Here is a 17,422-nt window from a genome sequence, read left to right on the forward strand (position 1 = left end):
TTACCCTATTCAATTCCGGTAATGCATTTTTCAAAAGGCCTCCCTCCACAATACATTTCAATCTCCCAGCTGGCTTCCTTCCATTCTCTCCAAAGCACTCATGCTAAGAGCATCACCCGGAGAGGAAGGAATACATCATGCTACACAGGAACACTCCTACCTATAGTGCATAGTCTTGGTGTGAGCAAACCCTACGTCCCTTTCTACCCTGTGTGTGACCAGTCCCGGAAGAGCGACGTCGTGAAGGCGATCGGCCTGCCTCGGGAAGCTGCCAAGGGCGGGAATGCGCTGCACCTTCCACCTTCGCTACCCTGCTTGTCTCTTCCACCACCCCGCGGAAGAGACGGCGCTCTTGCTCCTGTGAGTCACAAACGCGCAGCAGCAGCAGCACACAAGCGGGCGTAGCTGGCTAGGCTCGCTCGCTTCTCTTCCTCTCTCTCTCCCCCCCCTCCCCGCGTCCCCGCTTTCAAACGAACGCTCAAAACAGCCGCATTCCGAAAAAAGCATTTGCAGTTACACGACGTCCCCAAGCCCACGCCTAGCTAGACCGAGGGGAGGGAGGCGCACGCCGGGCACCCGGGGCGGCTGCCAGCTCCCTTCGCCTGTTCCTGCGGAGCGGGGGCAAGAAGTGATGCGGAACTTCCCTTCCACCCCCAGCACCCAACAAGTGGCAGGACGAGATATCCTGCCATACTTCTGCCATGGCGGTCGCCTAGCATTTCATGCCACTGCCTCTAAGGGAGAGGGCGCGATCATCTCTCTGTGTGTGCGTGTGTGTTACGATCCGACTAGTCGCAGAAGGGAGACTAGAAAACTAGCGATGTCCAGAGCAGTTTCTTCTTCCCCGCGCGGTTTTTTTTTTTAAGCTCAGATCGAGCTGCTTGGGTATAAAGCGAGGTGGGTGGGTGTCGAGATGAACAGAAAGCCCTCATCGCCACCACCCCTAACACGGGCGACTGCTTCTGATTTCGGGGGGGGGGGGGCACTCCCAAGTCCATCTAGCTCACATAATGCCGGGTCCGAAGACGCTCGGGAACCTCCGCGATTTTTTGGCACCACGAAATGACGGGCAAGCAACGGGAGGAAGCAGCAGCTGAAGCGATGGAGCGCGCGCGCGGGGGGGGGCAGCTATACCTATATGCGGCTAGAAAAGCCCCAGTGCTAGAATCCGACGCTGATCGCGCCTCCAGTCTGCGCCAGAAACTTGGTCCCCCCAAGCAAGCCTTCTGGAAGCTCTCCCCATCGTTATTGGCAGCTGCCACAGCTGCTCCCACCAGCCCACCCCATTACACTCTGCCTCGGATACAACCAAGGGTTTCTTGCCTCCCTCTCTTCCCAAACCTTCCCCCCCCACACCCTCAACCCGGCGCCGCTTCCTTTCCTCCAGCCCGGCGGATGCTGGACTACCGCATTCCGACACACACGGCTGCACAGATGTGTCCTTCCCGCCTCCCGCTTGGCGCTCGCCCGGGTCCTGCTCGCACCCTGCCGCGCATCCTCCTTACTTAGTGGCAGCGACCAGCACGGAGTCGCCCGCGGCTTTCTCCGCGCTCGCCGCTCCTCTCCAGGCATCTTCTTCCACGGTCTGCCTGTTTCCCTTCCCCCGAAGATCGGGATCAGCTTGGCTCTCGCAGCCACTGATGCTGCCGCGGGATGTCCTCGTTATCCACCAGCGAAAATCAAGCGGAAAGAAACCCGACAGTGGAGCTCGCTCGCTCGCCCGCTCGCCCACCCACCCCCGGGGTCCCCGCCAACGGAAACCGGCGGGGGCAGTGGCTAGTGTTCTGGACGCGGGCGGTGCTCGGCAGGGAGGATCAGTGGGTAGCTCTGGGGCTGTGTCCGAGTCGGAGCTTGTTTCTCGGTGTGTGTGAGAAGGAGGCTGTGCAGGAGAAGCGCAGCCAAGGGATTGTAGCCCACTCCCCCCCGCCTCACCCTCTTCTCTCCTCCCTCCCCCCGTCCTTCCCTCCCGCCCGCCTGCCCGGCCTGCCTCCTCCTCTTCCTCCTCCTCGCTGCTACTTCGTCGGCGCTGCCAGAGGAGAGGTGGAGCTCCGGCGCCTTATCAGATCTTGCGCCCAACCAAGAGGCTGCGGGAGCGGCGACCGAGGCGGCGGCAACAGCCACCCGGGCCAGCCTCGCCTGCCTCGCCCGAGGAGCTGCCAGTGTGTTTACACTAAAACGGGCCGGGCCGGCAAAGGTCTCCTCCAGCCGCGCTCTCCTCTTCGCCGGCAGCTATGGGCAAAGAGCCTCCTCCAGCTCCCGCGGAGGCATCGCCGGCTGGCAGGTTGATGCTGCTGCAGAGCGGGCAATGGGCAGCTCTCCCGAAATGGCCGGGAACGCGGACGGAAGAGCGGCCCCGCACCGCCAGCCAGCCGCAGTGCGAACCGCCTGGTCCTGGCTCGACTCCCAGTGCGCGTAGCCCACTGTGGGCCACAGTCCCCGGTCGCCAATTCCGTGTGTGCGCCCGTGGCTTCCACCCACCCCACCCTCCACTCCGCGGCCGCCGACTTCGCAGCCATTTACTTGCCTGGCAAGTTCACAGCCCCACGATTGCCGGCTCCTCTTCCCGTTCAGCCAACCGCACCAGCCGCCGGGAAATTTGCAGCGCCCGCTGCAAGCCGCCTGCCTCCCCGGCTGGCAACTGAGAAGTTGATTGACTGTCAGCTGCTGCCGCTGCCCGAGCCACGAGGTCGCGCGCTTGCACCCACCGGCATGGAAGCTCTGCGCGGCGCCCGGCAGCAGGAGCAGGAGGAGGAGGAGCCCCGCTCGCCTGTGCGCGCACTAGTGCGGCGGGCACCCGAGGCATCCGGCGCTGCCGCTAGGGGCACGCGAGGCCTACTGCCCAAACTACCGCGGAGGGGAGGTGGTGGTGGTGGTGGGGGAGAGGAGCGCGAGACCTGTCTTCACTCATGGAGCAAGCCTCTCGGCTCCAGCCACGGACTCTTTCTCTCTCTCCCTCCCCACCTCTCTTCCCCTCCCCACTCCACCCGTTTTCCATACATGAGGGCTCCAGTCACCATGTGACTCACGCTGACCTTGGCAAACCCTGCCCCCGGGCCAAGGCATGACCATTTCGCTCCCTTCCCCCCTCTCCGCCCCCTTCCCCCCCCCCCGGCTGGTGGTTCCGGTGAGTCACCCGCTGCCTTTTGCTACACCTGCTGGGGGGGGGGCGCAGTGGAAGTGGAGCACCTGCACCTTCCCGGGCCTTTCCCCTCAGCGGCCACGACGGCAGCCGGGGCCAGGTTGCCGCGGGACGACGCTGAGGCGTTTTCGTCGTCCCGCAGGAAAAGCAGACCAGTTTACACGGAGGGGGAGCCCGCAGGTTTCTGCGAGCCGGCTGTGACGACGAGCAGCGGCAGCGATGAAGGGAGTAGGAATTGTGCAGACGAAGCCCCCGCTGTGGTGGGGCAGGCTTCTAGTTTTGGGGGGGGGGGGGCGCGGGAGCGATTCTCGGGGCAACTTGGGCCGAGATGCCCCAACCATCCTCCCGTGCCAGCGCATCCTTGAACGCTCGTAGTCAGCACCGCACGCCCACCCTGGGGGACGAGAGGCGAGCCCGCGCTTCTCTGTACCTTTAAGAAGCGAGGCCGCTGGTTGCCAGTTCCCCGGATTTTCAAGCTGGATTCTGGGTTTTTTGCCAAAGACTGAACAGTCATTAATATTCAGCCGGCTGCTCCCAGTTCCGAGCTAGCGAGCTCGGTCGAATCCTGGCCGTTGAGCAGGTCGGGGGTGCCTTGTGGCGACAGCCCGGGCAAGGCAGGGTTGTCTGTTGCCCTCCAGATAAGCAAGGATGAGGAAGAAGGGCCACGATCCCATGGGCTGCCCTGCAAGCTCTAAAAAAACCGGTCCCTACCGGGAATAGATCAGGTGGAGAGCTGCCTTGATTTAAAAAGGTGGGCTCTCGAAATTGTTGGCTTCCTCCCGAGTTCTGTGAACCTGTTGCACCGCACCGCCGCCTCGCCTTCTTTCACCATACAAGCTCGAGCCTCCTTCCATAACTCGCTCGTTGCACCATCTAGAGGCTACATTGTCTTCCATTGAAATGGCTGGCTTTATGTGAATCCGACGCCTTGTCGCCGGGCTCGGAGGGTGGGTGGACTAATTCCTCTGCATCCTCTGGCGGGGAGAGGAGCCTTGAATGTGAATTTCTTATCAAAAGACCTTCTCCCCCCCCCCCCTCAAAGCAGAGGCTCTTAAAGAGTTCCTGTTGCTCCTACACATCACTCCAGGCTAATCCACCATCGCTTGCTTAATCCAGGCCTTTCCACTCCTACCACCTGTTTGGAGTGATGTTTATTTTTCCTTCTGTTTCAAAAATTAAGATGCAAACAAAGCCTTACATTTCCTGGTTTGGGGTGGGTGTGTATAGTGGAGAATCAGCCAGTGAAGATTTTACCAGAGAAAGTCTTTTAGCACCGTTATGACTAATACACTTATTTAAGAAGGAACAGGGGAAAGGCCATTTATTTAACATTATGATTTTTAGTCTGACTAATTTTTAGTTTGATTTCCTCCTTTGCCTAGTCACTCCTGAGGGGAAGCCTTCATTAGATGACACTTTCAAAGGTTCCCACCACAGCTGCAAATCTAGTTGACTCCATGTGGGAATTGCACAAGTGCCAACCCAGCAACAAATGACTTTGCACTGTTTATTTTACAGGTAGACATGCAAAGCTTTGTTTGCATAAAATACCCAGGCAACTGGTGCAAGGCCACACCTGCATGGCTGAGGAAAGGTTCTCTTACCAGTACAGCTGGACGTTGAGACAAAAAAAAAATGTATGCCCAGAATTTTATCATCTTGAGTTTGATATGCAAGACTTACAGGAGACTGAATCAAGGATATTGACTGTCAGGACCCAAATCTCTACCCAGCTCTCTGTTCTTTGTAGAATTAGGGTTGTTTGTGTGACTTCAGGGCTGCCCTGTATTTGGTACCGGTTCTTGGACAAGATTAAGGCTATCCCAGTTCCTAAGGCAGAAAAGTCAAGTTGCAACCTACCTTCCATTAATTAATTACCATGCAATTCCAAAATCTAAGTTAGGATATTATCCTTTTGCGGGGCTCTTCAAAATCAGAGTACATTGTGCAGGTCTTCAACTTCTTCAGAACTATCGGGTATGATGACAGAAAACAAAGCAAGATGTGAGAAGAAGTGGGTGTAGGCTGTAGATATTTCAATTAGGCTGTACTGGGTACTCTGGTGATGTCAGCAGTGTCCAAGGGTTACTGTCTCAAAAGTTATGGAAAAGGGTTACCTCCTTCCGCAATTTTTGTCATTTTCCTTTTTTTTTTTAACCACCTGGTCTGATGAAGAGTTCTAAAACACTTGGAAGCATGCACATTATTTTGTGACCTTTAAGGTGGCTTAATAAAAACATTTTTTAACCCCAATAAGGATTATGACATTTTCTTCTATTCAGGTTTTGTGTGCTGTTCTAGGGTGACACGTGTCTCTCACTTTGCACATCTTGACGAAGCTGTATGGTAATCTTGAATTGCTCCCCCCCCCCCACCCAGAAATGCTTGTCTCCCCTTGCCTTGCGGCAAAGCTGCTCCTGACTGGATCAGGGAAGTCCTGCAGCTGTTCCTTCAGCTTTCTCTCTAGTGTGTTCGAGGAAGGAAAACAATCAGCACAAGAGAAGTGTAGGTGATGCAGATTGTCAGATCAAGAGTGACTCTCATAATTGTTCTGTCTCCCTCAAAGAGACATAGTTTTTTTTTGTTTCTCCATCTGTGAGAGGACACTAGGGGCCTAACACGGTACAGAATGCTCCAGGCCAACCCTTTCTGTGGCACATCCCATAGAGAGACAACTGCCCTGTGTACCAGTGGGCATCGGGGGGGGGGGGGGAGAACAAAGACCATGAGGAGAAAATGTCCAGATAAACGTCGGGCAAAGCAAAAAGAAAGAAAAGAAGAAAGGAAAAGAAGAAAAGCAAGTGAACCTTACACGAGAATAAATAATCCTACCCCCCACCCCTGCACAAATGCTATAAACCTGTCTGCTGTCTGCTGTGAGCAGTTCAAAGGCTCTTCTGTTCTCTCACTCATCAGCTCTGGGCTCCACAGGAGAAGGGGAGGAGGGACGGGGGGGGGGAAGAGAGAGGATTTGGGCAGCTAATGCTAATAACACAGATGTTCTGACAATTCTCCCCTTCCTACAATTAAAAACAAAAGACACTGAAAAACAAACATGAGGAAATGAGCAACATGAAAGACTCGCAGGCATTTTCTCCTCCCTTGTGTAGTATTGCTCCTGAAAACAAATAAAAGGAGGAACAAAGATGGGGAGGGGCATACATGGCAGAGTCTGGGTACCTCCATAGATCCAGAGCTTAATCTGGATTTTTCAAGCCAGATCCTAATAATATCTGAGGCACAACTGGGAAGATCTGCTGATGTCTGGCCCATCTGGCTGTTGTTAAGAATTTATAATATCAACAGTGCTGGGTGCACAAATAAGGAAACACTGCCGAGGGGGCTTAAGAGTACAAACTTTACATGGGGGAAGGGGGAAAAGACGAGACATGATGATTTTGGGATGTTTGCGTAAAGGCAGAGTGCTGACCCAGAGATGCTGATTAAGATTCTCATCTCAGGGTTAAGGTACAAATTTTTCATTCTGATGGGTCAGTCTGTTTGGGGGCCTCAGATGAAAAGGCCTCTGCTGACATTTACGTGTGTTTTGGGGTGTGGCTGCAAAGCAATCCTAATCCTGAAACCATACTGTAGTCAGATGGGCACAAGACGATCGCAAGTGTTAGGATGGGTGCTCGGGAGCAAATGTTTTGTGCTTATTTGGGTTGCCACGAAGCATCACCCACATATTAGGGTGGAATCAAGAATGTATTATTCTTGTGTAGCTGTCATTTTTGTGGCAGTGGGCTTTTGATGGAGGCCATGATACTTGTTCTTCCTGGAAAGGTCTCTCTCTCTCTCTCTCTCTCTCTCTGCTTCCCTTGCCTGCAGGATGCAAGCTGCCAAATTATCTAGAGGTTGTTTTTATTACTGTTTTAACTCTTTTTTTTAACCTTGTTTTTCTCTCTACTGCACTTTCACTCACTCATTAATTTTGGTATTTTTCTCACGGTATATAACCCCTGTCACGGCTGCCATGGCAACAGAAGGGAATGCATTTAGCGCTAAAATATCCTCTGAAAAATAACAAAAATAAGAAAACACAGGCTGCTCATGTTGGCCACTGCAAATGCCAGTTTGATGCAGACTCTGCCGTGATGGAAGCATGAGGATGAGGCCATGAGGTAAAAGAAGCTTCTTATTAGCAGGCCAGAGCCCTCAGACTTCATTTCTTCTAAATGGTAGTGTTTCCCCCAGTGTTTTGTCTGAAAAGCACCAAAACAGCGACTACTGTATAGCGACTGCACACGGATGTTCCTGAGATTACATCCAATTGGTGTTGAAACAAGGTAGCACCCCTTCCATTTCCCTTTCAGATCACTTCTCCTTCTTGGTGGCTAGCGATCCCCCAGATCCAAGTCAGAAAAAGACCTCTAGAGGGGAGAGATTATGGTTGGTTACAATTTGTGACTTTTTCATGTCTTTCAGTTCAATGGGTGTTTTTGTTTTGTTTTGCCATGCCACTGAGCCTAGCTCTGCAGGGTGGCTCCAAAAATGACAACAGCCTTTAGTCTTTTTAAACTCCCCCTATATTAGAGGCTCCTTTAGCACCCTGAGCTTCGGTGGATCCTGCTGCTTCCCAAAGGGACACAGCCATATTTTTAACTCCCACCATGAGCCGCAGGTAGCCAACTGCAAGCCGTCCAATTCTCCTCTCTCACCTACTGTGAAGCCTGATCTTTGTCAGCTTGTGGAGCCTAGTGACTTTGATCTCATACGGGTGTGGATTCACTGCTCCCAGGAACTTCTCTAAGTTCCCAGCATCCATCTTTGAGTACGAATAGCAGAAAAGCAGGAGATACCCCTTCCCATCCCAAGCTAATGAAGGTTAATTACGACTATAGGAAGACAAGGAGCTATTTGGTAGATGTTCTTTACAAATCATGTTCCTCTGAGAAGTGTTTGTAATTATTTACTCTAATAAGATTATGAAGGTTACCAAATTTTCTGCCCTTTCTATGGTGTTTCATCATGCAAACATCTAATAATGCAAAACGTGAATGTGACAAATATAACAACCCGTCTGTGTACCGTGGAACTGTGATGGACTTTACTTCTCTTTTGTTTTTATATTGGTGAGGTTTTGTGGAAATATGCCAAAAGAGGATGGAGATTTATCCAGAGGAACCTTGTGACCTGAACAGGTGGTTTCTCTCTGAAACTGAAGGGAGAGGCACATCTCCGCCCCCGCTCAGTGTATATCAGTTCCGCATGGATATCGAGGGTTATTGCAATTCTGTTTCTCTGTATGTTGCACAGAGAAAAACCAAAGCATGAAGTGAATAATGGTGTTGATTCTAATTTATAGTATGCAACATGCATTACAAATGAGTTCAGCATTAATTACCTTTGTATATTTCTGTTCTTGGGTTTTGGATTTGCACTGACATCACTCTCACACCTTGCCGAAGACATCTTTTCTCCCTTGCAACAACTGTACAAGCAGGAACAGGAGCAAGAGATCCCTGCGGTAGAATGCTAGGCTACTGTCTTGCTTATTGTAAGGGGTGTTCATGGCCTATATGTCCCCTGCTCTAATTGAATTAAGAGGAGTTGTCTGTGTTGTACTCAAGCAGTCCTTATACGAGGGGGTGCTGATAAGTATTGAGCCTTTCCCAGAAATAATTGAGCTAGGAAGCTGAAACTGCCACACTATTCTACATATTCCCCCAGGAAGTCAATGCATTTGTGACATCTGTCCTGCAGCTTCTTAAGTCCCTGCAAATAAAATTCTTCCGACTGCTGGTGTACCCACTCAGTTGCCTTCAGAACACCCCCAAATCGTTGTCAATTTAGGCGTTTTTTGAGTTTGGGGAACAGATAATAGTCAGAAGGAGCCAGGTGGAGAGAATAGGGTGGATATGGCATCACCTGAAAGCTTAAGGAGGTCAGTTTTGCCATTGTTTCACCTGCAGTGTGTGATGAGGCATTGTCACGCAACAGGATGACACCTTTGGAGAGCTTTCCTCAATGTTTTCCTTGATGTTTTGCCTCAACTTCATCAATAAACCATAGTAATATTTTGCATTGATGGTTGAACCCTGTTGGTGGTAGTCCACCGGCAGAACTCCCTTCTTATCCCCCAAAAAACTGTTGCAATTTGCTTCTGCACCAGCCTTTATACTCGGAACTTCTTTGGCCTGGGGGAACCAGTGTGCCTCCATTCCTAGACTGTTCCTTTGTCTCAGGATCGTAACAGTAGATCCATGTCTCATCACCAGTTACCAGTTTGCCCAGGAAATTTGACTCATTTCTTGCAAAATGTTCCAAAACAGCCACCGATGACTCCACACGTTTTCTCTTTTGTTCGGTTGTCAAAAGTTTGGGGATCCACTTTGCTGCCAGCTTTCTCATTTCCAAGTCGTTGTGGATAATGGCACCAACTGTCTCACATGATATTCTCAGATATATAGCAATACTTTTGGCTGATGTTCGGCGGTCCTCCATGATCATGTCATGGATGACTTTCACATTTGCAGGCACAGAGACAGGAAACAGCCCTTCCACTGGGTTTCTCACTTTCAACACCGAAATGGCCAGTGTTAAAATTGACAACCCAACGTTGAACTGTTGCATATGAAGGACCACTGTCACCCATAATTTGTGACATTTCATCATGGATCTGCCTTGCACCTTACCCTTGAAGGAACAGGAACTTGATTATGGTCCTATGCTCTTCCACACTGAACTTTTCTGGAGGTGCTGCCATGTTCAGTTTTTTCTGGGAAGGGTTCAATAGTTATCAGCACCCCCTTGTAATAGTCAAGCAGCCCTCAAAAAGTGCCTTTTAACTGGCAAGTCTATAGCCTTGACAAGAACTCATGCAGTCTCCCTCCCCTAGATGGATCAGTAAGTCAAGTGCCACCTGGAAACAATCATGGTACCATTAGTTGTAGGAATCTCTACCCTTTTGTTTCTTGGTATATTTTTAAAATAACGAATTATTCAGCCCGATAGAAACAGCAAGGCAGGAACATTTAGAAGATTCCTAGTCAATCCCTGCTGTTCCACAGCATTTGTTTCAGCCTGGTCCTAGAAGAATTCTTTCCTGGGTGAATCTATAGCTGTTTTAGAGTCCTGTGCCCTTTATGATCCTGTGACTTAGTGTGTGAGAGCTTACCTTTTGTCACTCAGCTCCAAGGTCTGCTTCACAGAAGCTCTGCTTCTGTTTCTTGTGGTACCTCCTTTTTCAGCAGAAATTATTCAAAATCTCTCCATTATTATCTTTTATTCAAAGTCTCTCACAAAAAGCCCACCCTTTGCCCTAGCAACCTCCATCTCTTTATCACTAATATTAGAGATTGGTCATTCTACCTCCAGATGGACTAATCATTCATTTTCTTTCTCTGAAACATGTTCAATTACAGTTCAGGGATCAAAGAACACCTGAAAGGTAACCAAACATTTCACAGGTATGGAAAAGATTCCTCCATTTGCAATTTCATCAGGTTCCTGTTGCCACTTCATTCTCACTTATATGCAAATTTGCATATATATATAAAACTGTGCTTCCAGCGTCAACATCGTGGCCTTGGACAGTTCTCTCATCTGAAGAATACAATTGTTATTGTTGTTAGGTGTTGTAGTTTAGTCAATGGCAATAACAATAGTCTTTTTTTCTTCAAACTGCAACACTCAACATAACTTGCAAACTGTTGAAACTGAGGTTTAAGCAAGGCAATTAATTAAAACAGGAGACTAAAAGAACATAAATATTCCAGAAAAACTAGGCAGCTAATTTGGAAGATAATTTTTCTTTCAGAGAGAGGCAAAATTTTGCTAAAGGTTCATGAGGATTACAGTCCGCAGCCTCAAGAGGTCAGGCAAATGGAGATGGCTGGAAACAGAAGGAGTTGGAAAACATCTCTACAGCAGCAGGGGAGGAAGGCAGTTGAGTGCAACTCCAGGACATTTTTTTCAGAGTACTAGTGATACATAACGACAATGTCACCTGCCGGAGCACCACTGTAGCTCACTAACCTTCCTTGTTCTGGCAAACAAATATCAGGGCTTTCAATTTTTTTTTTTTTTTACAGATTAGCACCAAAGCTTGAAAAAATACATTAAAGTAAATATATTAATGTTGACTTTGTTACTTTTGGGGGCCAACATCAGAAAAAAAGCTCAATAAATCAAGGTCAGTATCCTGTTGCCTAACACAGAGCGGAAAGGAAACCATGTAGACTTTTGTTTTGCTCCTGCAGGCTTGGGGTAGCCAGTTGCATGACTGAGCTCACAACCAGTGCAACAATGGATGATCAGTAGAGAGCTTGCCAGAGTGGGGGAGATGCTTATGCAATTTCCTTGCTGCTCCATGTTTACGCAACAGGATACTATTCCTTATCTTTAACTTTGTTTTTAAACGTAATGTCAGTAGGGCTTTGCTTTTTAAAGAAACTTCTATTTCATGATGTTTTGTAAAGGAGACATGCCAGTCCATATTCCCCTTCCACCAAAAATAGTAAGGAAATAAACAGATACATACATTTCAGGAGATAGAGCATCAAGCAAACAAAAACAGACTTCCATCTTCTGTTTTTTCTACCTCCCTTCCCATCTGTTAGTTTCTCATAATAAATGTTCATTTTGTAGAACAAACAGGATGAAGACTGTGAAGCACTTTGCACTTTAAAAAGGGCTACATTAATAATAGCAATTGAAAAGAAAAAGGAACTCCACCTGACCTTTAAAGTGTATATTTCTTAAGGCAATTTTGTTCTACCTTTTGGATGGGCAGTTCAGTTCACAGACTCTCTAGGTCAACTGAAAACATCTCTTTTGCTGATGGCCCAGGCGCCCTTTCACTTCAGCTAAATCCTACATCTGCCTGCCATATCAAGGGAAAAGTAAAAAGCCTGGTAGTCCTTTACGGCAGCAACTCAGTGCACATGAAAGCCGAATTATGGATTTTGTTAAAATAAAAGCATTGAATTAAAACTTGGAAATAATTGATGAAACTTTGATGGATCATGGGATACAGAACCATAGCACACAACCCATGGTACAGTGGTTAAATTGCAGTACTGTACTTAAGCCTCTGCTCACGAATTGAGTTTGATCCTGATGGAAATCAAGGCCCACTGGGGGTAAGTTGTTATTTGCATAATTATGTTGTAAACTGCCCAGAGAGTGCTCTAAGCACTTTAGGGTGGTATATAAGTCAGAACAAAACATACCATCAACCACAGCAGACACCACCCAACATGCTTCTCTTGCTCTCTTGTACTCATTCTTTCAGAATCCAGGTACAATGTAGTGTAGAGCTGATCCTCTTTTCTTTTTATTGGGTAGAATCCTAGTGCTGTTCATGTAAGGTTGTGCACTCAGAGTTGCTGACAGACACAACAAATGACAATTTGTTAAACTTGCAGGCTCCCTCTGTTGAATTTTAGTTTTAAAAAAATCATTAGGGACCATTTCATTCATTCATTCATTCATTCATTCATTCATTCATTCATTCATTCACTCACTCACTCACTCACTCACTCACTCACTCACTCACTCACTCACTCACTCATTTCTGCCTAGCATATTTCTATATTTTCAAGGGGCTGCCATGTCACTCTAGGGCAGAACAAAGAGTTTAGGGAGATGTTAAAGCAAACATGTTTTATTTGGTGTAAACTGACATGGTCTGTAGCCCACTTCTTCATTTCATATGTTCATATAACCTTATATTCATATGCCACCCAACAATGAAGTTTTCAGGGCATCTTCTTGAAGTAACACTGAAAACGTTAAAATAAAATCATAAAGCAAAAACATCACTTTTCCCACTGTTTAAGTATTTTATAAGATTTTGCTCAGCATTTTCCCTTAACTTAGGAAGATTAAGGATCAAAACTTGTATCTTCTGTACATGAAGCAGGTTTCTACTCATAGATATGCATCTCTGGAATTCTTACAACTTCTTTGTTCTAGTAAGTGGTAACTTTGGATTATGGACATAACACCTTTTTGTGTCTTCATTCCAAAGGGAACCAAAGCTGGTCCTAACATTAGACAGACTAAAATGAATGCCTTGGGCAGTGTACACATGTAATTTCCTTTACATTTTATCCCACCTTTTCAGCTACAAAGGCAGGCCAACCAAGATAGCTATCAATCAATAAAAGACAAGTTAAATTGCTATGGAATCAACAGACCAATAAGTTATAAATTACATGATTTGTTAGCAACACCCCCATCTTAGAGCTAGTGAGATGTGGGGTGTGCGGAAATATATTTCCAGCACTCAGCGGGGAGAAAATGGTGTTTGGGTTGGTTTTGCTCCAGAGACATTGTCCATGGCAGCCAGTCCCTTAGGATCCATGTGGATGCAGAATGGGACATCCAGCATTAAGGTTAGAGGTATCACTGCAATTATCCTACCGTGCAGTATCTTACTTTTTCCATGGGAGGAGAATAAATGTTAACTTTTTATTTATGTGTGAGTAAACGTATAAGGGTAGGGACTGACAATGCTCCTCTTCTGTTGGCAATCGCCCCACTTTGCTCCATTCTGCACAAGTCTCCTCTAGGTTCTATTTCTGGACTATATTTTGGATTACAAATCACATTACTCCTGACCATGGACTGCATTGATTGAGAAATTATGTGAATTTTCATCCAAAACTAAAGACTGCCTACCCTTGCCCTAGAGGGTCATGACACATTTGGAATGTGCTTTATGTAAATGTTGTTGTTGTTTAGTTGTTGTGTCTGACTCTTCGTGACCCCATGGACCAAAGCACGCCAGGCCCTCCTGTCTTCCACTGCCTCTTGGAGTTGGGTCAAATTCATGCTGGTAGCTTCAATGACACTGTCCAACCATCTCGTCCTCTGCCATTCCCTTCTCCTCTCGCCTTCCACTTTCCCAACATCAGAGTCTTTTCCAGGGAGTCTTCTCTTCTCATGAGATGGCCAAAGTATTGGAGCCTCAGCTTCAGGATCTGTTCTTCCAGTGAGCACTCAGGGTTGATTTCCTTCAAAATGGATAGGTTTATTCTCTTTGCAGTCCAGGGTACTCTCAAGAGCCTCCTCCAGCACCACAATTCAAAAGCATCAATTCTTCAGTGGTCAGCCTTCTTTATGGTCCAGCTCTCACTTCCATACATCGCTATTGGGAAAACCATAGCTTTGACTAAGTGGACCTTTGTTGGCAAGGTGATGTCTTTGCTTTTTAAGATGCTGTCTAGGTTTGTCTTTGCTTTCCTCCCAAGAAGCAGGTGTCTTTTAATTTTGTTGCTGCTGTCACCATCTGCAGTGATCATGGAGCCCGAGAAGGTAAAATCTGTCATTGCCTCCATATCTACTCCTTCTATTTCCCAGGAGGTGATGGGGCCAGTTTTTTTTTGTTGAGCTTCAGACCATTGTTGTGCTCTCCTCTTTCACCCTCATTAAGAGGTTCCTTAATTTTTCCTCACTTTCTGCCATCAGAGTGGTATCATCTGCATATCAGAGGTTGATGATACTTCTTCTGGCAATCTGAATTCTGGCTTGGGATTCATCCAGTCCAACCTTTCGCATCATGTATTCTGCATATAAGTTAAATAAGCAGGGAGACAATATACAGCCTTGTTGTACTCCTTTTCCAATTTTGAACCAATCAGTTGTTCCATATACAGTTCTAACTCTTGCTTCCTGCCCCACATATAGATTTCTCAGGAGATAGATAAGGTGGTCAGGCACTCCCATTTCTTTAAGGACTTGCCATAGTTTGCTGTGGTCCACACAGTCAAAGGCTTTTGCGTAGTCAATGAAGGAGAAGTAGATGTTTTTCTGGGACCCTCTGGCTTTCTCCATAATCCAGCGCATGTTAGCAATTTGGTCTCTAGTTCCTCTGCCCCTTCGAAATCCAGTTTGTACTTCTGGGAGTTCTCAGTCCACATACTGCTGAACCCTACCTTGTAGGAGTTTGAGCATAACTTTGCTAGCATGTGAAATGAGTGCAAATGTACGGTAACTGGAGCATTCTTTGGCACTGCCCTTCTTTGGGATTGGGATGTAGACTGATCTTTCTCCAGTCCTCTGGCCATGCTGAGTTTTCCAAACTTGCTGGCATATTGAGTGTAGCACCTTAACAGTGTCATCTTTTAACATTTTAAATAGTTCAACTGGAATGCCATCACCTCCACTGGTCTTGCTGTTAGCCATGCTTTCTAAGGCCCACTTGACTTTGCTCTCCAGGATGTCTGGCTCAAGGTCACCAACTGCACTATCTTTGTTGTCCGGGACATCCAGATCTTTCTGGTACAATTCCTCTGTGTATTCTTGCCACCTCCTCTTGATGTCTTCTGCTTCTGTTAGGTCCCTACCATTTTTGTCCTTTATCATGTCCATTTTTGCACAAAATGTTCCTTTAATATGTCCAATTTTGAACCAATCAGTTGTTCCATATACAGTTCTAACTCTTGCTTCCTGCCCCACATATAGATTTCTCAGGAGATAGATAAGGTGGTCAGGCACTCCCATTTCTTTAAGGACTTGCCATAGTTTGCGGTGGTCCACACAGTCAAAGGCTTTTGCGTAGTCAATGAAGCTGAAGTAGATGTTTTTCTGGAACTCTCTGGCTTTCTCCATAATCCAGCACATATTAGCAATTTGGTCTCTAGTTCCCCTGCCCGTTCAAAGTCCAGCTTGTACTTCTGGGAGTTCTCGGTCCACATACTGCTGAAGCCTACCTTGGAGGATTATGAGCATAACCTTGCTAGCGTGTGAAATGAGTGCAATTGTATGGTAGTTGGGGCATTCTTTAGCACTGCCCTTCTTTGGGATTGGGATGTAGACTGGTCTTTTCCAATCCTCTGGCCACTGCTGAGTTTTTCAAACTTGCTTGTATATTGAGTGTGGCACTTTAACAGCATCATCTTTCTGTACGTTTCCCTATCTCCCTTGCATTTGGTTTCCCTTCTCTTCTCTGCTATTTGTAAGGCCTCGTTGGACAGCCGCTTTGGTTTCTTGCATTTCCTTTTCTTTGGCATGTTTTTTGTTGCAGCATCCTATACAATGTTATGAGCCTCTGTCCATAGTTGTTCAGGCACTCTGTCCACAAAATCTAAATCTGTTCTTCATTTTCCCTGTGTATTCATGAGGGATTTGGTCTAGATTAACCTGACTACCCTGTGGTTTTTCCTACTTTCTTCAGTTTAAGCTTGAATTTTGCTATAAAAAGCTGGTGATCAGAGTCACAATCAGCCCCAGGTCTTGTTTTTGCTGATTGTATAGAGCTGCTCCATCTTTGGTTGCAGAGAACATAATTAATCTGATTTCGGTATTGCCCATCTGGTGATTTCCATGTGTAGAATTGCCTCTTGTGTTGTTGGAAAAGAGTGTTTGTGATGACCAGCTTGTTCTCTTGACAAAACTCTATTAGCCTTTGCCCTGCTTTGTTTTGAACTCCAAGGCCATAGTTACCTGTTGTTCCTTTTATCTCTTGATTCCTTACTTTAGCATTTCAGTACCCTATAATGAGAAGAACATCTTTCTTTGGTGTGAGTTCTATAAGGTGTTGTAAGTCTTCATAAAATTGGTCAATTTCAGTCTCCTCAGGATTGGTGGTTGGTGCATAAACTTGGATGACTTTGATGTTGAAAGGTCTACCTTGGATTCGTATTGAAATCATTCTATCATTTTTGAGATTGTATCCCAGTACAGCTTTTCCCACTCTTTTGTTGACTATGAGGGCTACTCCATTTCTTCTATGGGATTCTTGCCCACAATAGTAGATATGGTAATCATCTGAAATGAATTTGCCCATTCCTGTCCATTTTAGTTCACTGACGCCCAGGATGTCGATGTTTATTCTTGCCATCTCCTGTTTGAAAACATCCAGCTTACCAAGGTTCATAGATCTTACATTCCAGGTTGCTATGCAGTATTTTTCTTTGCAGCATCGGACTTTCCTTTCACTTCCAGGCGCATCCACAGCTGAGCGTCCTTTCAGCTTTGGCCCAACCACTTCATTAGCTCTGGAGCTACTTGTCCTTGTCCTCCGCTCTTCCTCAGTAACATGTTGGACGTCTTCCAACCTGAGGGTCTCATCTTCCAGCGTTTATGTACACAAACAAATCAAATGCCTAGCATTGTGAGAGGTGACATGTGTTCAAAAGAAGGGCAGGGATAGTTTTGCAACAATCCTTTGGGGTGAAATATCTCTGTTGTCTCTGTCTTTATGATGGAATGAGGACAGGTCCTGCCCTTAGTGCAAAAGTGCTTTATTTTTCCTCACAAGCATGAATGGCAACCGATCAGTTCTATGGAAGAAAGCAAAGCAATGAACTAAAGCAACATAATTTAGCTGGA

At 47.0% G+C, this 17,422-nt stretch overlaps 1 protein-coding gene across 5 annotated transcripts in view; it reads right to left on the reverse strand.

Annotated features, from left to right (window-relative positions):
• The window catches only part of PCDH1 (protocadherin 1), a 130,990-nt gene extending 113,833 nt beyond the window's left edge, over positions 1–17,157 (reverse strand). Inside the window, exon 1 of one of the 5 annotated variants that reach the window (XM_078392472.1) lies at positions 3,570–17,157. Coding sequence is in view for 2 of the 5 variants with exons in the window: in XM_020799218.3 (XP_020654877.2) it covers positions 1,506–1,572 (67 nt within the window). In the remaining 3 variants the exon portion in view is untranslated. Of the gene's footprint in view, positions 1–4; positions 453–1,505; positions 1,927–2,524; positions 2,961–3,569 lie in introns of those variants that run through there. The other 4 variants (XM_020799219.3, XM_020799218.3, XM_020799224.3 and 1 more) reach the window with 4 other exon arrangements.
• Positions 17,158–17,422: the final 265 nt, after the last annotated feature.

This window comes from Pogona vitticeps, chromosome 4 (genome assembly GCF_051106095.1).
Source record: "Pogona vitticeps strain Pit_001003342236 chromosome 4, PviZW2.1, whole genome shotgun sequence".
Lineage (NCBI taxonomy): Eukaryota > Metazoa > Chordata > Lepidosauria > Squamata > Agamidae > Pogona > Pogona vitticeps.